The sequence below is a fragment of the Balearica regulorum genome, chromosome 12, assembly GCF_011004875.1.
Source record: "Balearica regulorum gibbericeps isolate bBalReg1 chromosome 12, bBalReg1.pri, whole genome shotgun sequence".
In the NCBI taxonomy this organism is placed as follows: domain Eukaryota; kingdom Metazoa; phylum Chordata; class Aves; order Gruiformes; family Gruidae; genus Balearica; species Balearica regulorum.
Window position 1 is genome coordinate 6098508 of NC_046195.1, and position 26305 is coordinate 6124812.

General features: G+C 38.5%; 1 protein-coding gene and 1 long non-coding RNA gene across 8 annotated transcripts in view; one reads left to right on the forward strand and one right to left on the reverse strand.

Moving 5' to 3' along the window:
• Positions 1–8529, reverse strand: part of LOC142603529 (uncharacterized) — a 90932-nt gene extending 82403 nt beyond the window's left edge. Inside the window, exon 1 of the long non-coding RNA XR_012837475.1 lies at positions 8261–8529. This is a non-coding gene — a long non-coding RNA (uncharacterized LOC142603529). The remainder of the gene's footprint in view (positions 1–8260) is intronic.
• Positions 8530–8692: 163 nt separating this feature from the next.
• Positions 8693–25242, forward strand: BNIP2 (BCL2 interacting protein 2). Of its 7 annotated transcripts, XM_075765033.1 has the most exons (13): positions 8717–8819; positions 10134–10184; positions 12698–12836; positions 13328–13458; positions 14229–14296; positions 15352–15519; positions 17409–17585; positions 18258–18360; positions 18668–18799; positions 19414–19500; positions 19642–19740; positions 21637–21672; positions 24277–25242. In XM_075765033.1, exons 4-13 carry the CDS (start codon positions 13409–13411, stop codon positions 24323–24325), a joined length of 969 nt encoding a protein of 322 aa, XP_075621148.1. In that variant the 5' UTR covers positions 8717–8819; positions 10134–10184; positions 12698–12836; positions 13328–13408; the 3' UTR covers positions 24326–25242. The 7 variants fall into 7 exon arrangements, with proteins under 7 accessions (XP_075621146.1, XP_075621150.1, XP_075621152.1 ...); XM_075765031.1 differs by lacking the exon at positions 10134–10184 and having other exon boundaries at positions 8693–8819; XM_075765035.1 differs by lacking the exon at positions 10134–10184 and having other exon boundaries at positions 8694–8718.
• Positions 25243–26305: the final 1063 nt, after the last annotated feature.

The window sequence follows — 26305 nt, forward strand, 5'->3', positions numbered from 1 at the left end:
CTAAATCAATAGTTTACTATTGTTAATTTCTACTACAGTAACATTAAGTAGCTCCAGATAAAGCCAAGGCCTCACTGTGCAAAACCAAATAGCTTAACATCATCCTTGCTAAGAAGAATTTAGTCTGCATAGTTCATTTATGAATTGGAGTAATAAGAAACACACGGATTGTGATCCTCCTTGGCCAAGGTTATGAAAAGAGCAGAACTGAAAATTACACGTGGCTTTTCTATATGTGAGTCTTAATTTCAAAGGCATCCAAAAGGTGTTGATTCACTCCAATTCAGGAGTGTTCATCAGGACCACTTGTTCTGTTACTGCTTCCATGGTAGAGCCAGCAAAGACACCTTTTACTTATTAACCTAATAATGTAATAATTTAGCTTAAATTGCCACAGCTTTCAACTTGTGCTGGTAAAACAGGCTGTAAACTGTAGTAGAAAAGAAACAGACAACATTTTGTCCTGTAGCCTGTGTCGCAGCATGGTAGTCTCTGCCGGAAAGGTGCAGCCAGACTTGGTAACTTCAACAGCCAAGATATATCATAAATTGAGGCCCTGATACATGCAGAAAGGTAAAATCTTGTTTGCTTGCTGAAGGTCTTGCTATCCCTAGTTTAAGGGCTTCAGTTCTTTACTTTTATCCATGCGTATCCTCTGTATTTAATTGTAGGATCTCAAAGTCTATGTTTTTACTTGTGATAGCTGTAGCTAATGTTGGGAGTTTGGGGTTTTTTTTTGGTGTTTGGTTTCTGGGATTTGTTTGTTTGTTTGTTCACCAGCTCTACTAGTAATCTGTGAGAATTTTGCTAGACTAGTAGGATATGACTATGCCCAAAGTGTGTTTATGGAATACACAAGGAAAGTTCATCCAAATCCAGTAAACAATAAATAATTTTACCCTAACAGAACTGCTTATTTGTCTTCTCAAACTTCAGAGATCTTGTCTAGAAATTCTTAATCTATTCCTGCTTCTCAGTAATTCTTAACACCCTACTACTTTAAACAAAACTGTCACTAAACAAAACCGTCACTGCAGTCAGGTAGGCCAGATCAGGCACAAAAAAAAGTTTTGGCTTAAACCAATTGCTTAATTTTAAGCTATGTCATATGATGCCAGAATAAATGAACCACTACAGCCATGTCCCTGCTTATTTAAAAAAAAAAAGTCTTAGAAAATGAAAGCGTCTGAAAGCTCAGTGCAGACAACAGTAAGCATTTAATCATCAGAGAAAGTCAAGCTGAGTTCAATCACAGGTTGGAGCTGAAAGTCTGCTCAGAATCAGGTACCTCAAATTAATGCCCTTTGAGCACAGATGTGTCTATAGGCAAACACTCAAATAAGCCTAATATAAGTAGTAGTGTGTTTGCTTCCTTTTTTTTTTTTTTTTTAATCTGTCTAAATGACAAAATGCTGAGTTACTGAGGTATGTTCACACCCAACTCTTGTTGATCCAGGAAGTGATCCCAAAATGACTGGTTATGTTATCCTATTTCTAGCCTCCTTCTCTCCACTAGTCTGCCTACTGGAGGTTACTATCCCTTGATTTCCACTGGTTAAATTGATAATTTGGCTTCTTTTTCACCTATTTCTATGAAATCAAGTTTAATTTTTTTTTTTTTTTTTGGTGGTAGGCTTTGTATGTTACAATCCATGGGGGTTCAGCAACCATCAGCTATCAAATGCCAGATATAAGGCCTGAAAATGGCAAAAAATGTTTTTATAATATAATCAGGGTTAACAACACTCCCTCTCAGAATTCAGAAATCTAAAAAAAGAGTTAGTTTTCCCCATAACCAAAGAAATTATTTCTATATGGCCAGCAGCCTAGGTGTGAGGGAAGGAAGTCATCAAGGGGAGCTCTTTGCTCACTTAAGGAGATATTATACAAAACATTAAACCCAATGAGGGAATCTGTCAAAATCTAAGAGACTCCATCTCTGCTGTTATCTACCTTCCATTATGGATTAATTTGACACTAACTGCAAAAATGATTTAAGAATGTGACAGGTACCAATGGAGGAAATGTCAAAGAAATTGTGTGCTGATGGAAAGGGATGGAAAAAACAAATTTGAAGCATTTTAGCTCTAAAAAGGACTTTGGGACTATGTTTTTTTTTAAATCTAAAAAACCACAAGAAATTATCAGCTAGCAAAACCTAGAGAATAAAGTGTTTATCAACTATGCATTGGACAAACTGGAGAATGTGACCTTCATGGAGAGGCTGACTACTTCTGAGGTTTGTAGTTCAAAAGTTCAGTTTGTACCAGAAAACTAATCCATAGCTTTGTGATGTTTTTCCAAGTCCCTATCTCTGATAAAGACACTGTGTAACATGCTAGACTGTCATCTGTACCAGATGGTACAAGTCCCTGATGAATCATATGCCAGCTGTGCACAGCCAGAATATAACACGCTCCAACCACACTTCCTCTTTCCTCTCACTATGCACCCAGTGCAGTGAGGCTATATTGACACTCGGGCTCATGAGCATTCAAAGCAGCAGAACGTGCGTGTCTGAGGCTCTCTGTATAGTAAGCATATGAAAGATGACAGCTTCCAGAGCTACGCACTTTGTGCTCCTCCTACTAGTCTCTTCCTTTGCCAAACTTGACAGGTGAAAGGAATGCAAAGACAGCCTGCTTTGTCTATTGCGCCTGTTTTGTCCAGGAGGTTGGAAGGGTAATGTTTTCCAGTATACAAAGAGTATGTTTTCCTTTATCCTTATGTTTGTATTGTGCCACCAGATTTGCTTTGCTATAGTGTATAGTGGGAAACCTAACTGCCTCACCACAGCACTAATACCCACTTCTCTTGTGTTCTTACCTAATGTAATTAGCAACGTGTACAGCTTGCAAGGGAGAATAAGGTTGATTCTAACACATGGTTAATTAAGATATTACAGTTAGCTATTTGCTAGGCTGACTCAGGAGAGTAGTAATAGGATATGGAGTCTTTCACCTTAAGTTCAGCTGTTCTTACCCCCAAATTCCCAGGTAGTGATCAGTAATTTCTCATTAACCCTGGCACAAGATGAATCCAACTCCGCTCAGGTATGTGGATGAGTTCTGAGTTGTTCTCATCTGGAACAACAGATGAGTTCTGTTGTTCCTGTCAACAAGGAGTGTCAGTGTCTCTGATCATTAAATTTCAAAGTGAAGAACCCCACTGCTGTGAGTGAATAACAGAAGTTGATACCTCCCTGTGGCATTAACTCCCCCCCCTTTTTTTTTGTTTTGTTCTTGTTTGTTTGTTTTCTCCAGACTCAACAAGCTACCATAAGCTATCACAGTATCCGCAGATACAGATTTAGGTTTTGAAAACCACAAATTGACTGTTGTCCTTACGTTCCTCTGCAAGACAAACAACTAATAGTAATACAACCATAAAAGCTGGAAAAATATAGTTTAAAATATACCCAACCCAATACCTAAATTATAATGAATCTGCAAGAGGCTCCTTATTTCATGATCCTACCTGCACTGCCAAGAACGTAAAGAATCATTGGTTCTTGACATCATTCTCTTGCCAAAGGGTAATTATCTTCTGTATGCATTGCCTTAATCATGTCAAGTTGTGTCCCATAAATTTGCATGTCTCCCAAGGAAGCACGGTGCATTGCCAGCAGCCTGATAGGCCAGATCAAAACAATTTCCTAACGTATGTTTACATCAGCTTTGGCTCCTGAGCAGCTTTTGCTCTAGTTGTTCCACAAAACAGAGTAAATTCCCTCTCTCCAAACTGTGTGTTGCACTGGGGATAGGAGGCAGAATAAGCACAATATGGATGGATACATTGTCTTTACCAGAACTGGGCAATGCTTTCTAGATTAATGAACTGCAAATCAGCTACACAAATGAAACCACATGCTAGATATAAACACAGTCCTCTGAGATAGGCTTGTCACCGTCTGAGAGGGAGAAAGGGAGGGAGGGAGTGCACATGCATGTGTGTGAGGGGAGGTGTAATGAATGCCAGCTCCCCTCCTGACTCTCTAGGATACATGAGGATGACAAACTCTCTGAGGAACAATTCCTTTGACTGGTTTGTTGAGAAGAGGAAACTTGTCACGCTGCCAAGAATAAAACTGCTTCTGGGCTTAGTTTTGAATTTTATAAAGTGAATAAGTGAAAAACGTATACACATTCACTTCAGACCCAAGTCATGAATAATTAAAAGAATATATAATTGTATCCAGTTTTCCCCTCAAGCTCAACCAGCAAAGATATCTTCTGTCCATGTAACAGGGTACTTCATGTTTTTTTCAGAAACTTTAACAAGTGAGCTGAACCAAGTATCACTGAATTCATACTGCATGCAAGTGTGAATAACAGCCTGACCATCAGAACACACAGAAACGCAAATTGAAAACTCAACAGTTTCATATGAAGGAAGTTGCAGATTTTTTGATAACGCATAAATATTTTTGTGGTGTGGTTCATCCACACTTGATATTGGATTCTGACCATAATATGATAAAAATAATATTAACACAGCATTATGGCAGACATTAAGCTGATACTGCAAATGGCAAAGATCAGACATTTTTTTACAAGGCACAGTCAGATGTTTACCATGTAAAAAATATCTATGCAGAAAATAACCTCAGAAAACAGCGGTTATCTGTATGTATGTGTTACTATCTCCTTTTTTGAGATAGGCAGGCTTTCTAGTACATATTAAGAAATGTGAGTTAATCGTATACAGCCGTGTTTGTCTGCAGTTCTGCTGGTGTGTTGGAACCATCTCATGGCGTTTATCTGGAAAAGGCAGATGCAAGAGATCTCCTGTTGCTTTTATTTTTCCAACTTATTTCCACAGTTAATGGGTCCCTCAGTTTTCAAGTGAAGGGAAATTTAGGATTAGTATCTATTTTTCCTGAGGGCATAGTAGTTAGCAAATAATTATTAATAGCAATGTATTTAGTACCTTTCACTTGCAGATACAGAAATCTTATCTAAATACTAATAAAGAACAGCAATGACTTCTGTAAACAAGATAACCGTTATACGTCGTCGTCCCATTCCCCCCCTCCCCCCCCAAATTCAGACATGAAGACTCTCATAGCTAGAAAGTTGGCTCTTGCTTTCTCTCATACTGGCATGGCTGTTTGTACCCAACAAATTGATGCTCTCTGATGGGAAAAATATATTTAAAAAAACCTGAAAATCATACACACAGAGGATGAATCGATTCTCTTTTGTAAGTAGGTAATAACTATATCCTTGAAATAGCAAAAGTCTAGGGTTTGGTTTGACTGTTATGAAAGATACACATTCTTTGCATTTTTGTACTTCTCTAGCTGAATTCCAAACACAAGATCTTCACTTAGACTTGACTTGGACCCTGACTACTTTTCAACAATGAAGTATTTGTTCGGAGATAGAAAAAGGCATAATGTCAGAGAGGAGTGCTAGGATATGTGAAGTTCAAGTCTGCTTAAGAGAACTAGTCCACTACAACATCATGGGTTGTATCTGAAGTAGCTCAGGGAGTTTTGCGAGAAAGTACACAGGGACATAGAAGGACTGTGGTGAGGGTTGCTTTCTGCTCAATAACTTACCCCATGATATACAAAGAGGATGCAACTATGAAACTCAGCTAGCTACCATAGCACGACAACTGATTACGATAGACTGGCTTAAAGAGGTGATGACGTACCAACGGGAATATTAGAAGTAAGGCAAAATATTTCACACTACCCACTTCCTGTCCACATATCTGAAAGCTACTACTACTCTATTATGTGTTGATCTTGTCATTTTGTATCACAGGTGCCTGAGACAGGAGCCAAATTACATGCATAGACTGCAGCCCAAATCCCTTATCACCAAGAAAGGGCAAAATGAAGTTGGAACACCCCCCAACCACCACCCCCACCCCGACCCCCCCCATATTCATATTTCTGTGCAGGGAAAATGGCAAGGAGGAATTCTACACAAATGCAGTCTCTATATACATCCCCACAGAGACAGACTTTCAAAAGAATGTTTTAAAATTCCAACATTTCTGAGCTCTTGCTTGAACCACCTGAAAGGGGGGCATCTTTAGGTTTTGGGTTTGTTTGTGGGTTTTTTTTTTTTTTTAGATTACTAGAAGATATTTTTCTAATAAGTAAAATGGGAAAAGACAATCAAAAAGGTGAATGTTTTGGTATTCTGTTGCTTTTGATGACTATTTTATATTTAAAGGTTAATTGTGAATTATTTCAGACCCAAAATTGTGTAACAGTTGATTTTTTGCCATGTACAGGACAAAATTTGTGCCACAGAGCATTATTCCTTCGAGCCTGTTCTCTTTGTTAAAGCTTTCATGTGAGAATCTGCTTATATTTGCAATTGTCTCATATTTAAAAACAGAATTATTCAACATTCCTTAGTAGTTGGCTCTGACCTCTTGCTTGCTTGTTTTCTAGGTTACATTTGAACACTTGATAGATTTCCAGCTATATTGTGCCACCCGGTGTAAGAGATGGGAAATTGCACAACTCTGCTGGCTATCACAACGTGAGTTTGGCACGGGTCTCCTGCAGATGACATTTGTGCATTTTGAAGACAGGTTAAAGTTTATCAACAACTGAAGTTCATTTAGAAAAGCATTAAAAGTATTTAATGCAAGACTTAATTTTTCTTAACTCATTAATTTGCTGGAAAACTTTCAACCTTTTGACTTAAGTCATGGTGGCCCTTCCTTTATGACTGTTCTGTTGAAAGACAGGGAAGATTATCTATTGGGTAATAAAATGAATCTCTACAGCATAATTTAATCTCACTTTCTACTTTATCTAAACCAGAACAGTACTGATGCAAAATCCACACTGTGACACTTTGCAAACTTAAGTTTGCTGATAAAATAAGTGTTCAGGCATCAAACTAACAGATAAGTTTTGATCCATGTTAACTAAGCAGCTCATAAAAGGGAACTTCTCTTTTCTGAAATGCAATGTGCCTGACTAGGAATCGCAGAAACCCTTGATCTTTCCAGCTGAGTTAGAACCAGCTCATTCTGGAATAATTCCAGCTGTTCACAGATACTGTTCACAGATACTCCACATCAGCAGGCTGAGACCTCTCGCCATTCAGTCTTCAATACTGAGGCGAGTACCTTACACACTGATCACAAAATTGATATAATCAGGTCTTCATTACTAAAAACTGGGGTGCTACAGGCATAAGAAGTTCCAAAGTATGTACACAAGTAACAATAACTTTGGTGTGCACCTGGGAGCAGGTAGAAAATATAACGTCCTTAAGCATGGAGTTATTTGGTTACCTTGTGTTGAATTCTTTCACAAACAAAAAACAGTGATGTAACAAAGGTGGCAGGATACAGTATCTTTTCCCTTTTGCTGTTTCCCCTCACTGTTTTACTATATTTCTCCTATCAGTAATTACATACCCTTTCTTTATACTTAAGCTAGCTCTTGCTTCGCATTTGTAACTATTATCTGATAAACTTATGTTACAATAATGACTACAGGCCTCAGGCCATTTGCTGTGCGTGCTACTAGTTCTTTATAAATATATTTTCAATGCTCGTCAATTTACCTTAATTGCCTTTTTTCCTGTTATTTGTAGATTTTATCTTTGCTGGTTGGGGTGCCTGTGCTTTCTGTTCTTCTTTGGGGGTATTTTTCTACCTCATGTTTTCCTGGATTCATTTTGTGCTCCCTTGCATCACTTTTTAATTCATTCTGCACTTCACCACATTTGTCACATTTATTCCAAGTTCCTTCAGTACCCTACAATAAAACAAACTTTGTTGCATCGTTCACCTTTGGGCAATAGATTAGCTGTGACCAAGTTAGTAGCTGTCTGTATGTTACAACAACGTGTTAGTGGTAAGTTCTAAGCCTTAGCCAAAACCTTCCATCTTGATCTCCTTCTCCTAGTAACGCTGACTGCCACTATCATTCTTGGGTATGAGATTTATCTAATTTTCTGTGCTTCTGCTGTGCATATGTAATATCACTACATTATGCCATGAAGAAGGACTGCGTTTTGGATGCTGTATTTATACAGCTCAAGTTGTAATTTGAAATGATGTGGAGATTCAGGTGTTCTGCTCACTAACTCCGCTACCCCTGACTTGCCGGTATGTAATATTGATATTATCTGTTCTCCCTTTCCTCAGGGAGAAGTTCCACTCGTTTCTGACATTCACCTCATATTTTTCCGAGCACCTGACGTATCAGCACGCTAGTTTAGCACAGAGAACTCAGTGAGCGGACTTTATATTTCGCATTGTGTGTCCCGCTTACCGCGGCCCGGGACTCGACCCCCCTCAGTTGACATTCCTGCGGCGAGCGACTCTCCTGGCCGGACGGGCGGTGAGGGAGGGAGCTCTCGGTGCCCAGGGACAGCAGCGGCGCCAGTTACTACGGGCGGCCGAGGGCTGCAGAACTCATCCTCACCGCGCTGCCGGGAGGTGGGCAGCGCTCCTCAGCCGCGGGGACGAGAGGACAGACGGCGCCTCAGAGGGACGCGGGCCCCGCGCCTCGCGCGCTCCCAGCGGACGCCCGGCGGGCCTCGCCTCGCCTCACCACGCCACGCCCGCGCGCTCCCAACCGACGCCTGCCCCGCGCGCGTGCAAGAAAGGGAGGGCGCGCGCGCCCGCCCGCCGTCCGGGGGGCGGTGTTGTTTTACGCACGCGCGTGAGTGCGCCGACGCCCTGTGGAGCGGGGTTGTCACGTGAGTCCCGTGGCGTATGCGTTTCCGGGTGAGCAGCGGCGCGCGCCGAGGAGCGGGCCGTTTCCGCGGGGGCGAGGCCGCGGCCCGTCTCGTTCTTCCCCCCCCCGCCCCCGTCCGCCTCCCCGCCAGGTACGGCCGCGGAGGGGGCGCCGGCGGTAAGCCGGTGGTGCGCGAGGGGCGGCGGGGCTCAGTCGGGAGCCCTCGGGCGCGGGAGGCCCTGCCGGGGCAAGCGCTCGCCTGCGCTTCGAGCGTGAGAGCCGCTGCCGGGCCGCGCCGGTGACTGGCCCAGCGGGCGCGGAGGGGCGGCTCCTGCCCGAGCCGGCGCCCCCCGGGCGGCGAGCGGGGACCGCCTTCGCGTCCGGGCTGTGCCCCGCGGAAGCGGAGCGGGCTCGCGGTTTCCTCCGCAGAGCGCGACGTCGGCGTCGCTGCGTACGGCGTCTGGTCGGCGGCGGGGGCGGCGGAGGGCAGAGTTCGGAGCCCCGAGCTGTTACGCTTGGGAATCCCTTCCCCTGCGCCGGGGGGTCACTCCGGGGGCACGAACTGCAGCCCTGTTCGCGCCTACGAGGTTGGGGAGTTGTCTTCTCTTACGGATACTAATCCCCCCCCGCCCCCGTTCTCCGGCGTGGCTGAGTGGCGAGCGGGGAACTTTTTTCCGTGTAGGTTTAGCAAGTGCACGGTATAGAGCCGTGTCGCAGAAGTTCAGAGTTGCTTTCTAGTGCCTTTTATTTTAGTCCCCCCTTATTTCCAGCTACTAATGTAATAACACTAAGTAGCGATTAATTATTTCTGCTTAGCTTGTATGCATACTTAAATCTTACAGAGGAATATTGATTGTGTTTAGGCAGGATATTAGTTGGTTTTGACTGTTGTCTGACAAGTTAGTATTTCCCTTTAAAGGAATCATAGTGATTCAGAAATGCAGAGTCTTCTATTGCTCTGAATGTGGAGTTTAAAGTAGTATCCTCAGAGCTGAAAGCAAGAGTGGTTTTAAAAGTTTTCTCTTTTAGCTGACTGATTTCTCTGTGCTTTGATGTAGAGAGAAGGGAGTAAAAGAAGATGAAGAATTGACTTGTTATTTGAAGTCTTTGCATCACCTTATCGCGCAAACTTGCACGTGATAAAGTTCAGATGTCCATCTGCAGATCTGGGAAATGGCTCCTGGGGTCATGGCTAGTGTGGCCACGTTCTAAAAGCCAGTGGGGTTATAAAAATATTTAGAAAATAAATTATAGTGAGCCGCGCCATGTGGATGTGTGTACCAGAAAATACATTTATTCCTTACTTTTGGCTAGCTGTAAAATCACATGTGAAAAATACTCTTAGAGGCACCTCTTTAATGCCTGGATCCTGGAATTCACTTAACACACTCAGTTAATGTTTCTATTGAAATGCTGAAGGTGAAATGTAGAAAAAAGTAGACTAACCTTTTTTTTTTTTTTGAAGTTGGTTTCCACTTTCTGAGACTGAAACAGCATGCCATTCTTTGCCAGTCTGGTACGTAGTTCAATAGCGTGCTCATCACTGCAGTTGTCTTGCAAGATAAACTTTATTCTCTTTCAAATGCTGAAGTTCTGATCAAGGACTGAATATAGGTCTTTATATTGGATAGGCAGATATGGCCATATAAATGCGTAACTCCTATTTATTTGTGTATTCTGAGAACTCAAGGGTGAAAACCTAAAAAAATAATTTTTGCAAGGGGTCTTTATGAATAAAATGATGTCATGCGTTCTCATGTCTTTTTTTCAAGTAGCTGGGACAGATTAGAGTCTCTGTTTAGCACGAAACTAAATTTTAAAAAATGGCAATGTATAATAGGCTTCTTAACACTGTTGTATTTGGTATTTCAGCCCCTACCAACTAAGCCAGCTCAGTATTAATGAGAGAACTCTGGAAACGATCTCCTTTTTCCAGGAAAAAGGATGAGAACACTGATGTTTGACTTCTGGTGCAAGCAGTAATACTCTTCAGATGCAAACTTCAGTAGGTTACAGCTGGTGTTCTGGAAATGGAAATCCGTTCATTAGCGGTAGTGGAAGAGTTAGGGGTTTTAGTGATGTGTGCCCTTGTGATGCGTTTTTCTTTTTGTAATGTAGTAACTTGCCTGTTGAGGTACTTCAGAAAAGGCATTGTTGAGCACCAAAGTCCAGTGGTTCCAGTAAGAGAGCAGAACCACTTGATGTGTTGAAGTTTCTGACCTTTAGATAGCTTCCAATATTCCAATTCCATTTCTTTAAATAAAATGGAAACTAATGACCAATGGAGAGTAAAAATGATTATGATTCTCATCCTTTGTTATCCTATTAAATTGTCTTTATCTCGACCCATGAGCTTTTTTTCCATTCTCCTCCTCAGAGAAGGGTGAGTGAGCCGCTGCATGGTGCTTAGTTACCCACTGGGGTTAAACCACAACATTAACAAATGATTGTGCTGTTGCACATGAGACTTTAAGTCGAAACATGCAAGACAACTACTTAGTCTGCATGTTAAGTAGGATGCTGGAAACCTAAATTCAAGCTTATCAGATGTTGAACTTGGAACTTGCAAGTTGTTTGCAATTGTACTATATGGTATTTAGCGAATGGTTGCTTTCAAATCTACCTTAATGAGAAGTTGCTGATGAGAATTCAGTGAGTAATGTGAGAAGTGTTTTGTAGAAGTGTCTTAAACTTTGATTACAGCATGAGTAACTTTTTAAACTCTGTGACTGTCTTAGCCTATCAAGTTTATCTCATTGTAATGAAATACATGCAGGTCGGAATTGCTTCTACACTGAAATGCTGTACATCTGAAATTAATAGGTGTTACTTGGTGTTTGGTATTTTTCAAAAGCGTGGTGAGAAAATTGTTCATGTCTTGTGGGATCTGTATTGTGAAGGCAGTGCAGGTGAGCTCAAGAGTAGCATCTTATAGCCAGCAGCACAGTGATAGGGTTGGTTTGTTGTGGCATGGTTTGTTTTTTTTTTTTTTACTGTCAATTTTCTTCATCTTGCCCTTAAGAATAAAGTTATCAGTTTAGATTTTCTTTTAGGTTTAGTGTGTGTTTACAGTGAACTGCGTATTTACATCAGATGGTCCGTTGCATGCTGATTGTAAGCACGGTATTCTCTTGACTGCGTAGGGTACCTTCTGAAACTTCTTGTGCTTCATCTCAGTGTCCTGAACTAAATGCATAAAGAATTATGCGCATATTCACTGTTACTACTGATCAAAATATGATCTTATCTCCAAGCACATATTTAAAATTAATTGTTGCAAACACTCAGCAGGTTACTACCCAGGAGAAACTGTATGTTAAGAATATCAACATCTTAATGAAAGACTGGACACGTTTCATGAGGAAAGTCATATGATTCAAGCGGCAAGAAACTACTCCAAACAGCGTGTTAGTCAAAAAGGACAAATAGAAAGGGGGGGGGGGCGGGGAGGAAAATTGCTGGGGACAACTTCTTGGAGATTGTGTGCACAGGCTCATACTGTCAGCAGCTGTGCAGTGCAGGGGCTGAACGATTGAAACAAGGAGAGTCTGAGCCTTAGAGGAACTAGGGTGCTACCTTCTAGAAATTTTATTTCAATTTCCTGGGTCAGGGAAGCAGGGATAATTGTCATCATTAATGTTTAATTTGTCTCTGCTACTGCAGTTTTACAAAGAAATCAGTCTTTTATTTTGTTGTTTTTATTATTCAGCTTGTGTAGTGTAGCTTTAAGCATTGCAGGACATTTTAAAATCAGTCTCTGGTTGTAATCGAGTCAGGAGAAGAGAAGTTGAGGTTTGTCATGAAAGGTGATCCTACAGAACAGTAAGCGTAACTTGTCTCTTTTTAGCCATGTAAAAAATCGTCTCTCTGGCTTAATTAGCAGTATGACTGCATTCAGACTTTGTACTTCTGGTGTTCTGTGTTGATTGCTTCTTTGCATTTAAAAATATCATTGTTTCCTGGTTTGATTAGTGTTGATTTTTCTTACTATTTTCATTCATTAGCTTATCTGTTCCTGTTCCTCTTTAGAGCACACACAAGCTAAGAGCTTCAACTGGCTTGGACTTGTATGTCAGCAGCATGGTTTATTATGTTCCATTATTGGGGATTCCTTGTTGCTGGTGATGGGTGAGCCTGAAAAAACACAGCTTGACTTGCACATCGCAGGGTGAGTTTTCTGAGAACATTTTGTGAAATACTTATCTTTAAAGTGGTTGGGGTTTCGTTTGTTTGTTTGTTTTTAGGAACTTGGTTGTATTTTAGATCTGACCATCTGGGTTTATTTCTCAAAATATATACTTATTCAATATCTTCTGTAGAATCTAGAGAGCTGTCAGGTTTCGTACAGTTTGGAGTGAACTGGTGTAATCCTAAATGATAGATCAGGTTGCTCAGGGCCTTGATTTTAATGGAGAGGTTGATCCTGCTTGAGCAGGGCGTTGGACTACGTGACATCCCTTCCAACCTAAATTACTGTAGGATAAACCATTCCATAAGAAGTTTTATGTGAAAAAAAAAAAGGAAACAAACGATAAACTTTTCCCTGTTTTGGGGTTGGTTTTTTTCATGCATAATACCTCAGCTTGGTGATAAGAGATGTGTTGCAAGTATGAGAATTACAATACTATTGAACTAGCATCTTCTGTTATGTTCCTGCAGCTCCTCTTTAGCCCACTGTCCTGAAGACAAGAGGTTCTGGCTGATCAGGAGTTTCTGTTAGCAATTCAAGTTGACTGGAGAATGGAAGGTGTTGAGTTTAAGGAAGAATGGCAAGATGAAGATTTTCCAAGGTTTTAATTTTTTTTTTTTAAAGTAATTAAAATTAAATGCATAATATCCAGAATAAGCTACCTCTTTATCTTCCTGGTGAACTAACACTCATTGATAATCTTGATTTCCACTAATAGTAGTCTTGAAAAGGTTTTGTGGCATGTTTGTTTATGGTCTGAAAAGAGATCACTTCATGTGTAAGTTAAGTAATACAAGAATGTCGCTGTTGAAGTTTCCAGTGTTACTAAAGCGAAAATTTGTACGTTTGGCTTTGTTTCCTGTGGTAATCTTTTGCAACTACATTGCATATTATTACCAGTGTCTGAAAGGCCCAGGTATTTCACCAAGCAACGTTTCTGAGCAGAATTTTTAACAGTTAAGACTGCAAGTGGTGCTTGGGCCTCCAAAGAAACTAAACCAGCTGACTTCAGAGACATTCTATAATAACATGACTAAACTACTTCTCTAAAGTATTTAATGTCAAATTTTCTCAAGTGAGAATACGACAAGTTTTCTTACAGATTGCACACACTAGTAGCAACCAGTATTTTGGCATCTGTTACATCAACAAATGGTCGCTTGAATGCTGCGAAGGAATTTTCTGCTACTTTTGTGCTTTGTTTACTGAAAGCTTGAACTTAGGCTACAAGTAAACTTAGTTCAGTACTATCCCACAGTTGTTTTTTTAGCAATGTGTAGGTCTAAATATTTGGCATTTAGCTGGCTATTTAAAAAAGAAAAAAAAAAGTTTTCTAAGTTTTGTAACAATAGTTTCTACTTTATCTACCAGGCCCCTGCCAGAGGATGATCCTGTTGCATCAGATGTATTGACTGCAGCTGGAACAGACAGTGAAGCTGGTAAGAACATTCCACTCCAGTCAAGTTGACTGCATCCTACTTAGATGGCTGTTTTAAACCTCTGTTTTGATTTAGCCTGTTCTTTGGGTCAGACTTGAGAAACTGCATTCTGAATGACATTTTTCTATATGAAGGGTGTTATAAACATCTTGTGTAGAAAGAAAAGGGGGTTGGAATAAAATATGAGACTCTTCATCTTCCCTGTGCATAGAGCTATCCAGGTAATACAAAAATTGCACTCACTTCCTGACCTGTCTTAAAATCTTCGTTCATTATTTGGCTTCTGTGCATCAGTTGGAGCCTACCGTAGTTTTGCTCCAAATTTCAGACTTTTGTGGCCTCTTAAAAGCATTACCTGTCCGAATGTTCAGAGGAGAAATAATACAGAAGTTTGGGGGTTTTTAGCATTTTTATTGTCTGTCTGCCTTAGTTGTGGCTTTTCCAGTACTGGATTAGTCATTTTATTTTATTCTCTGCTTTCAGCTGCTGTCTAAATCATACGAGTATTTGCCTTGTGTCTCAAAGCATGCTGTATATTCACCTAATAGTTTCGTTAATTTTCTATCCTCACTGTTGTCTGTCAGCCTTCTTTTTTTTTTGCAGCTTGTATATTATTTTTTATTTCATCAAAGATGGTTATGTTACCAATACCTACCAAAAACAAGGGCTAGGGACATGGATCTATTGCATTATTTGCAAAATTTAGTATAACATCTAGAACCACTCGTTGTAGCCTTTGCTATAGCTAGCGTGGGTAGTAGTTAGTTAGGTGGTGGCAGCACTTTGGGGTTTTCTTCTGTAGGGAGTATGGTGGTCTACCACTGTGATCATAGTGTGTATGCAGTTGGGTAAGCTTAAGATCTTGAGAACTTGGACCTCAAAGTGCTGTTCTTTTCACCCTGTGTTTAATTCTTATTCTAAAGATCCATCATTTAAATTATAGGCATTAACTTACAATGCATTCTGAGAAAGCGCTCTGCTCTTCTGTCTTGTTAATATGCTTATCGAAGCTTGCTTTAGCTTTGAAAATAAACAATTTGCTTTTTTGAATACAGAGGTTAATGGAACCAAAGTGAGGAAGAAACTAATGGCTCCAGATATTAGCTTAACTTTGGATTACAGTGAGGAATCTGTTTTGTCTGATGACTTGGATGAGAGTGGAGAGATTGATTTGGACGATTTAGATACTCCTTCAGAAAATAGCAATGAGTTTGAATGGGAAGGTAGGTATTTTATTACTTTTGTCTGATGCCATAGAATATTTCTGTTTTCCTATGTGCAGGTCAACAGTTTTTCAGGTTGGAAGTAACTATGACAATATAATTGGAGTAAAAATACAAAGGGAATGATTAGATTAGAAATTGGAAATAGGCGCAATGAATTTTTAAAGAACAAATCAGACCTCAACTCATTATTAAACAGGCAATATAACAATAACTAACTCCAAATAAACCTAGGTGAATGTCATTAAACACCTGTAAGTCTCAAAGTTACAGAAAATCCTCTCCGTTGGTTTTAAGAACCAACCTGGGGGCAGGAGAAAAATACCAAAGGTATTTTACATATATTATACATCAGTTTTAAATGGAGGCAAACCATATAAAGGGATATAGATTATAGATTAGCTAGTCAGAAATCAATGAATTGCCTTTGTATTTAAGGAGGACTGAATGATTTTTTTTTTTAAAATACCGAGTAACACCCAATCTCATATCTTACTGTGGTGAGAATGGCAAAAAGTCAGTAGCCTTAGAGTTTGCATTGACTGAAGTGGTAGAAGAGCCTCTATTTTTTGTCAAGGAATTCTGAAATTTCTTGATAGGAAGTTAACTTAGCTATAGCCACAATAGTAATGATCTTAATTTTAAAAAATGAATAGATGCTTCATCTTATTCTTGTAGGCAAAATCTGGAGATTCTAACAAATTTTATTTGAGGTAAAAAAGTTCTGTGTGGGAGTTAAAACCCAAGTTTTAAACTTGCAGTTTAATTATGTTTTAAGGCCCTTTTATGTAAGCCAAGAACTGTTGTGTTAGTTGAACAGATACTGGAGTCTTTAATTTCTGTAAACTTCATGCCTTAAGAATGTCTCTAATAAGTAAACATGTAAACTAATTTTTTTATTATTTTTTTATTCTGGAAATAAAATCGTTTTATCTCCTGAGTAAACAGGAAGCTTTCTTTTCACTATGAAACACTACCATTCCAATATAGCTTATAAATGGTGAAAGAAACACTCTTTAGAATAAGTTGGGTTTTTTTTAAATAGCTAAAGCCGTATTTCAGGTGAAATTTTCATAACAGAGGCTGTGGGTTTACCTGTGTAAAAGGATTTTCATCTCTGTAATGAAGAAGTATTTAGTGTTAGTTTTGCAGTGATGCAAAGGAAATGTTCCAGATGTTTGTGCCTTGTTTTTAAAAGTGGCTGAAAAGGGTTTCTGTCTTTTCTTCCTTTAATGCTGCTGCCTTCATTTTCCTGGAAGGATAGTTTCAATTAACAGCTTTGTCTTGGGAACAGACAACTAACTTGCAGTAGGTTTTTCTCGCTTTGGGTAAGGTCTATGCAACAAAGTCAAAGAATCATAATTTAATTGGCGCAAATTGTTTTACAGATTGTTGTCAGCATAAATTTCATATATATTGATTGCACACACATGAATTAGATTTAATTTCTAATAGATTTGCCTGCATGTCTGCTTGCAAGGTACTGTCAATGTTTTAAATCATGCTTTTATGTAAATCTGTGATCAAGCAACTTGTGTAATTATCATTGGAGTTAACCACTTTGTGTGTTTTGATGAGATTCATCAAGGTCTGTGTTTTCAAAGCCTATGATTAAATAGGCTTCCTACATGAATGGAAATTTGTCATGTACTTTAACAGAGAAAGTTACAGTCAATGGATAACTGCAAAAAGATTATTTTGATAAAATATATATGACACCCATGAGATCCTATTTTGTAATGACAGAAGAAACTAAGTCAGCTGATACGTCTGACTGGCTAAAGAATATTAAAATAGATTGAACAGCAAAGTGGTTAACCTGTGTTGTAATTCATTGTCACCGTACATAGTATTCATAATGGATCTTGAACATGTTTTAACTTTGGCAGATGATCTTCCAAAACCAAAAACTACTGATGTAATTAGGAAAGGATCACTTACTGAATACGCTGCGGCAGAGGAGAAAGATGATGGTCGACGCTGGCGAATGTTTAGGATTGGAGAACAGGACCATAGAGTGGACATGAAGGCGATTGAGCCATATAAAAAAGTTATCAGTCATGGTGGTAAGGATTAGTCATGTGCTGAGGGGAACTGTTGAGGAACTACTTCTTTAAGTTGAGTTGGGGTGGCACAGGAAGAGCTTTGGGCATGAAGACTTATGTGATAATTCATTTATTGCAGTATTAAGGCATATGGTTGATGTAATATTTTTTCCCCTAAAAATTTTGGAACTTTTTCTAAATGTTCCTAAATGTGCACGTGTTCAGATGAAGCTACTAACATGCACGTATGTAATAAGATGTACTTATCTGTTCTATAGTGTCAGTGCTACCAGTATAATTTTTTTTTAAGAGTATTGAAAGCATTAACTGTAGATCTACTAAGGCATAAATCAATTTAGTAACTGTTCCCAACAGTCTGTGGAGTTTAGGCTGGAAAAAAAGTTGACTGTATAAAATGTTATTAAATATACTGAGAGACTATACTGAGATGTTGATTGTAGGTACAGCATTTGATTTGCATCAACTTCAGGTGTTTCTGTAGAAGTAGACAAACTTGAAAAAGAAATCTTGAGGTTTTCTGTAACTACTGAATCTGTCTATATAGAATAGATGTTTGTAAATCTCTCTAAGGTAAATAATGAAAAAGCCTACAGAATGTGCTTGATATTGTGTAAATTTAGTCAATGTATAGTCACCTTTGTCACTACTGCTGCTTTTTTTCTTTGTTTTCAGGTTATTATGGTGATGGATTAAATGCCATTGTTGTGTTTGCTGTTTGCTTTATGCCTGAAAGCAGCCAGCCTAACTACAGATACCTAATGGACAATCTATTTAAGTAAGTAATCATCTACCTCTGAATCCTGTCTTAATTTCACATTGTGAAACTTAGCATTTTAATGTAAGGGTAATTACTTCTCACTCTTTTTTTTTTTAATGAAACTTAATATTTCATGTGAGGGAAAGGTAACAAATAGGAGAGCAACTACGTCTGCTCCCAGGGGAAGGAAAAAAATTATTAGATGTTGCTCAATGCTGTTGCCAACTCTGTATTTTTAAAATATATTTGAGCACTACTAGGAATTACTTTAATATCCACAGATCCTCACTTGAAAAGTTTTTTTTTCCTTTGCTTCTCTCTGCAGGTATGTAATTGGCACTTTAGAGCTGTTAGTAGCAGAGAACTATATGATAGTTTACCTGAATGGTGCAACAACACGGAGAAAAATGCCAAGTTTAGGCTGGCTTAGGAAATGTTACCAGCAAATTGATAGAAGGTAAGAAGCTCTGAAGTGTTTTCTTACAATATTCATGTGCTCAGTGATACATATATTTAGGAAAAAAATGCTGTTTAATGTGGTGTCTGGTACCTACTGGTTAAGAGTTAATTAAAAGAGAATTGCTTGGTGTATTGGAAACCTCTTCCTAAGCTAAACAATACGGAACAATGCTACAGGCATGCCTGGGTGTGGTGGGGTTTTTTGTTTGGTTTTGGGGTTTTTGGTGAAAATAGTAGTGTTAGAATACTGAATACTGGTACCACATGGAATATCCTTTAAATTTCATGTATTAATATGATAAGGTAATAAGGGGGGGTCCTTCATGAACCACTTCATCCATTAGTTGCTTAAAAAGATTCAAAGAAACTTCTCTTTGGTATGTTATTTCCTTGTCATTGTTGTCAAACTGATACTATATCTTAACTTTCGACTATACAGTTGTGAGGTATTTTTTTTTTCTTCTGGCAGATGGTAGTTTCTAATAATAGAATGTCAGAATACTAGACTTATGTGACAGTTGTGCTTTCAAAAACATTTTATATATTAAAAACCCCTTGTTGTCATACTGCCTTTTTGTTCTTCTAATTATGTCTACTGTTTGAATTCTTCAGGTTAAGGAAAAATCTGAAGTCATTAATCATAGTTCATCCTTCTTGGTTCATCAGAACACTTCTGGCCATCACAAAACCTTTTATTAGGTAATACTCTAGAAGCTGTTTGGTTTTGGTTTTGGTTTTTAAATAATCCTAAAACAGTTTTTGAAGTTTAAACAGTTGTTAATGTTGACCTATTGAAAAATTTTTAAGTTGTAACTGTACCCTGCATTTGTTCTTCCACAGCTCAAAATTCAGCCAAAAAATTAGGTATGTCTTTACCCTGGCAGAACTAGCTGAGCTCATCCCCATGGAATACGTTGGCATCCCAGAATGCATAAAACAGTACGTTTTATTATTCAAACATGTTCTACATTGATCGTGTTTTAGAACTGGTACATACTGTATTCAATGATTGGTTTGAATGTAATACTTTGTATTTAATAAAACTATCTCTAGGAGGAGAATCCGTGTTTGACCACATTGCTAACTATAGTTTGGTATGTAGTAGCATGGATAGTCAAAATGTAAATGTATAGGGACTTTCACAAATCAGAGAATCATAGAATGGTTTGGGTTGGAAGGGACCTTAAAGATCATCTAGTTCCAACCCCCCTGCCGTAGGCAGGGACACCCTCCACTAGACCACGTTGCCCACAGCTTCATTCAGCCTGGTCTTAAACACTTCCAGGGATGGGGCCTCCACAACCTCTCTGGGCAACCTGTTCCAGTACCTCACCACCCTCACAGTAAAGAATTTCTTTCTAACATCTAATCTAAATCGACCCTCCTTCAGCTTGAACCCATTACCCCTTGTCCTGTCCCTACACTCCCTGACAAACAGTCCCTCACCATCTTTCCTGTCGCCCCCCTTCAGATACTGGTAAGCTGCAATTAGATCTCCCCAGAGCCCCCTTTTCTCCAGGCTGAACAACCCCAACTTCCTCAGCCTGTCCTCATAGGAGAGGTGCTCCAGCCCTCCGATCAGCTTCGTGGCCCTCCTCTGGTGCCTTGTGTAAATAGTACCTTATGTAGTTACCTTGTGTGTGAATTAGTCTTCTAGAGACAAGGCCTCCTTCCAGTTCTTCAACCCCTTAGTATACTAAACTGGCTTGTGAGTGAGAAATTCTGGACATCTTGATACTGAAGTTAGTTATAGTATCTTCAGTGTTCATGCTAAAATGTGGAACGTGTTAAGTGGTGAAATACCACTTGGATTGGGATTTCATTTAACAGAGCAGCTGTGGTGGAAAAATGCTAAATCCCTACCCATAACAGTTCTAAAACTACTTTGGTGAAGAGGTGAAGGAAGCATCGCTGTCCTTGGCTTTCTCCTCTTCCTTCTCTCCAGATATAAATGTCCATTTTAACATCAGCATGACTCTCCTCTCAAATATGGTGATGATACTTCTGTCAATGGCATTTGTGGGTGCAGCAATAGAGCAGAAACCATAAACTGGGGTCTTAAAAAAGCCAGATGAAAATACTAAAAATTCTGATGATAAATTGATCAGCCTATTAGAGGGTATAATGTACAAAACCTATAGAGTACACATCACAATAGGTTCTTGCAAACTGGTAATTCCGTAAGGAAAGATGACACAGTCTTGCACTGTGGACAGAAGGGCACATCCACATTGGACAAATCCACAAATCCCTCCCCACCCCTGCAAATGTCTGGTTATTGCAGTAAACATTAATCTGGTATCAGTTGCACAATGTAACTTTTTATAAAACAGAGAAAACGCAGTTTTCTTGGGGTGGGGAGGAAGGCAGGACAATGCTGAAGCAGCCTTGTGCTACTTTAGAACTTTTTTTTTACTAGGGCTTTTGAAGTATGTTAGGAATATTCAGACTGTCACTCCAAGTCAACAACAGAACAACTTTATCTGTTCTGCAAAGGCTGAACTTGGTTGACTTACGGAGTTAATGCTCAGACTTCTGTGGAGGATTATATCTGGCTTCAAATTGTTACGAATATAGACTTTAAATTTTACTGATGGATGTTAATACTGTACAGGTAGTTGCATTGAATTTACATGTTACGTTGTAGTAACTAAATGCTGCTGCTTTACTGCATATAAATGTTGGAGATACCAAGTTTTAAAACTGATATAATTAAGGAAAAATATGTCGTATGTTTCTACAAACTGTATTGACACTAATACCAGTTTGCAGCTTCTGTTGAATTTGGCCTTCATATATATTATATTTACTGAAATCAAACTTTTCCTCACCAAGGTATGAAGAAGAAAAGTTTAGAAAGAAACAGAAAAGGTATATTCATATTTTGATTAGGGTTGCATCTAGATAAGACGATTTGCACTGCAACTAACTCCCAGTTGATTGGCTTGCATAAAGGAATAAGCATTTGTAAATATAAACAGGCACTAGTGACTAAGTTTTTATGCATTAAAGTAATTTACTGCCTGCAAGTACAGTATATCATCCAAAAGAAGTCACCCTGGATGTTAAACAGATATTTGTGAATAGTCTCTCTTACACGAGATGCTCACTTCTAAGGAGATACATGGATTCTCAACTGAATCTTCAAGAGGCAAAAGTAGTGCTTCTGTATGAATTGATTAAATTGAGTTTCACCATTTTTAACAAGAAGTGATGTCGGAAGGAAGAGGTGTTTTTAGGTACTAAGCTGTAGCTATGCCTCAGCAGAGATGCAACTCTGGAATTTCTAACAGTGAATCTTGTATTCTGTATTTTTGGTATTAACTACCTTTTTAGTTATTAACTTGCACAGATGCAATCTAAATTAGTATTTTTAGTGCTGTTTGTATTTGCAGTGCCTATGTTCCTTGCTAATAAACATTGGATTTTAATTTTGTTAATTTTCAGTCTCCTGCTAACTATTCAAGCTATTCCAGCAGCTGATGAAATTTTTTGAATGGATATGGTTTTTTTTTCATTCTCTAACAAATGTACTGAAAGGTTTTGCTACTAACTTTGCCTTTTTTAATTATCTTCCTGTGTGTGCATAACTACTGAGGGAGGTTTATTGTCTAAATTGAGTGATGGACATAGAGAGGAATGCTGAGAGATTAAAATAACAGGAATTTAATTTTTTTCTGAAAGCTAGCAGGTAAAGCTGGTGACAAGTATTGAACATTCTCTAGGAATTATTCTGATTAAGTGATAATCTTGCAGTGTGTAACCTGAAATACTAAGCCTGTCAAATTTAAGAAATACTGAACAACAGTTCTGCTTGATCTCCCCCCGCTCAATGTGCATAATTTGGCCCAATTCTATTGCAAGGCCTATTGTATTCAGGATGCAAACCTGAGACATTCAAACAGTAATGTAAAAACTTTTTAAAATTTCCTGTACAACAAGCACTTTCTAGTGTCCCTGTCAATATCATAATTTATACTGCCATCACTTTTGTAAAAAGTATGTTCCTAAGTGAAACTTACGTATAAGGAGAGATCACAGGCACTCTTTGATACTGAGACTTTAATGGGGTTGAAAGCAGTGGTAGGCATTACTTATTACAATGAGAGAAAGGAGATGTGGTGAAGCTTAGTTACTATATTTGTTGAGGACAGCAGTGGGAGTTCCTTGGCTATGTGTATGAGTCACTTTGGAAGCTAGAATATGATATACTTCTATGGATTTATATTGTCAGCTGTATGTTTATGCATAGCTTGTTTGCATTAGCTTACCATATTTTCTTCCGCTTTCTGTGATTAGTCCTGTAAGTCCTGTCAAAACATGCTTTCCTAAGATACTGCGGTGAGGGCAGGGATGAGTTGCAGCTGCATACTGTGCAGGCAAACAGGTATTCGACTAGGACTGTTGCTTCTTGACAACATTGCTTCAAACTTACTGAATCCTGATGTACTACGTTCAGTTCTTACAGCTGCAAAAAAACCCCAAAGTTGCCTCCCCTTTTTATGGGTTTGTGGCCTAGAAGAGCTGTCATTGTTTTTATCATTTTGAAAAACTGGTTGGTTATAGTTTGAGAGACGGGACAGGTAGGTTAGACAACTAGGTGATTAGAAGACAAACTTGGCCTTAGCTTCTCTTACTTTGGAACTGCTGATGGTTTTAAAATTAATTTACCTCCATGCACAACTTATTTTCCAGAAGATACAGTTAAGACTGTAGCTTCCTCTTACTGTAAAGAGGAAAAGTACATCTTCTGCAGGACTGTCAGCCATCCACTGGTTTCTGCAAAGCGACATTTTGTGTGCTAGTCCCAAGGCAGATAACAAAAAAAACCCCCAACAACTAAACCAAAACAACCAAAACCCCACACCAAACCCACAAAAACAAACCCCTAGTTTTAGCAGCAGGGTGGTGAATTTTTCTGGGGTGATTACAAGAGTCTTAGAACTTAACAGAAAAAGTAATCCAGTTAAGGAGCCACTTAACTTTTGTCGATTCAACTAATGCTGTTACCTTCTTTGCTTAATTACTATAACATTAAAGATAATTCTGTGCTTATTCTGCAGTGTATGAATTAATCAAAGTAGTAATGCTTGACGGTATTGTCATGTTACCTGTAAACTTGTATTCCTGCTTGCATTCGTTGATAAATGCACAGAACCTGCTTTTTTCTCTTCTGTAGTCAAACTTCACTTGCGCTTTTCAAATGCTTCTTTGTGAATGCTATAGTTATTTAAATGATTTCTTAACAACTTTAATTAATTTCTAGGGGGAGGTAGGAAAATAGATTTTTCTTTTTAAATTGTTGTGACTGCATTCAATAAAAATCGTAATTTAATATTTATTTACTAAACTTTTTCCCATGTAAAAGCTTTGTGTTTTTCTGTTAAGATTGATAGTTTTTGCTTAATATATGAGCTATCAAACTAAACCACTTCTTAACATAGTTTTCATTTTACTGCTTCCTTTGCTAAGCAGAGTTGACCAAGAGCTGAATGGAAAACAAGAGCAGAAAAGTGAACAGTAAGTTTGGAGTCCAAACAAGACTGAAGAATATGCAGATGGAACGATGCTATTTTTTTGCTCCATTTACAATGCATTCTCTGTGTGTATATATATATTATGTAACCTGTTGCAAAAGGTGCTTAATTTCTTTGGACTAGCACACAGTGGACTGCTTACAGCTGTATTGGTTTATCTTTAATTCAATAGCTATGTTTATGTAATCCTTTTATATTGCTAAATGTCAAAGAACCCTGTTTTCAGAGGATGTTCTTGCAATTGTTTATCTAAATGATGCATGTTCTTCAGTAAAGTATTTATATACCTAAATGTTAAAGGAAAGAGATAATATATATTTTTATGACTGAGCAATATATTGTGTATACCTGCTGAAGGAATTCATTTGCAGGTAGACAAGGCCATAAGTTACTTGTTGTTATTGTATAAATCTGTTTTGCTGTAAATGGTCAAGTGCATTTCTTCATTGTCACAGAAACCTTAATTTGTTTGGCTATTAACAGTCACATAATGTAGTCTTTCACAAGTGTGGAGATCTGTATTTTTGTTCACAGACCTAATACAAGCAGTACTCATTTACCTCACTGGAGTGAGCTTGAGCTTTGGTATCTTGTAGTCCATTTTTGAGAATGCAGACTTCAGTTACCAGTAGAAAATGAGTATATTAATGAGTTACCAGTAGGAAATGGGTTCATTGCGGTTCTTCCTGGATGAGTATCGGTTCTCACCAGTAGGAACTCTGGTCATACTCAGTACAGCTTAGGAGTTACATAGATATTGTAGCCATAATATTAATTGTTTGCAGAGGTATGGGGAGCCTTATGCTGCCTGTGTCATCCTTGTATGTGAAACATCCATTTCTAAAGCTCTCAGTTTGGCACATGATACCAGTACTAATTTCACTTAACAAAAAAAAAAATTAAAGGTTGGGATTTTTTTCTCCCCACAATTGTAGTAAACTTGTGTCTGTAACAGGTGTTCTTGCACACGTAACTAGTGTTTATAGGTTTATCAGGACAACAATAATGCACTGATAGATATGTTGTAAAAGTTTGTAATATCTTTTGATAATCTTTGCATGTACCTGTCCTTACAGGGAAATAGCAAATAAATCCATTCGGGAGTTGAGCAATATAATATTATAGCAAATATATTAAATCATCACTTTTGGGTTTTGTTGTGCTCACCATTTTGTATTGAAGCCAAAAATATCAGTTCTCAATTATATTAAAAGTTAGTGTTATACAGTTCTCTTAAAAAAAAAAAAAAAGTGGCATTCAACCAGATTACTACCTGACACTGATAAATATAAATAGCAGTCAAGAGATAGTTCCATGGTCAAGACTTATTAACAATTAATCTGCTGTCTCTAATGAGACATGTATAGACTCTGAGAGCATATTCATGTCAGATGAGGACAAATTGCCCATGTCTCTAGGAGTTTAAGCCTGCAGTTCAGAGACTTTAATCCTGAGATGTAGGTACTTTTGTTACAGTAGCTTCTGTATCACATTTTCAGAGATTAAGATGCAGGATGTTTTCTTTCAACAGGCAATGCTAATTTCAAGTTGCCTTGCATCCATTTTGTCAGGTTTGGATCTTCCTCTGACAGCAGAACACAAATGTGAACAGTTTCTTTGGGGCTGTCTTATCTCCTGCTTCAATTCTGATGTTGCCCCAGATTAATGTAAAGTTCCAGTCAATAAATTGGACACTTATGGCCTGTTTACTTCTGATATTTTCACAGTGTGGTGTGTATGAACATGCAAACCTGTAAACCTTCCTGATTTTTACTGATTCTGTGTGGGTCCTAAGCTAGATACTAAGCATTCTCATCTCATTTCAAATTTTTCCTAATTAAAAAAGTCATCTTTTTCAGTAAAATTGCATTCTTTGTGGAAGGATTGTATTTCTATATGTCCTGTTGCTTCCTATGTGTGTAGTGCAGTATAGAGTAGCCAATCCTCTGTATAGGCCATATTATCAA

Coding starts and splice junctions, on each gene's coding strand:
- BNIP2 (XM_075765031.1), top strand. CDS start 13,409: ATGGAAGGTGTTGAGTTTAAGGAAGAATGGCAAGATGAAGATTTTCCA. Junction 18,361..18,667: donor CTAATGGACAATCTATTTAA/GTAAGTAATCAT, acceptor TTCTCTCTGCAG/GTATGTAATTGGCACTTTAG. Junction 18,800..19,413: donor TACCAGCAAATTGATAGAAG/GTAAGAAGCTCT, acceptor TGAATTCTTCAG/GTTAAGGAAAAATCTGAAGT.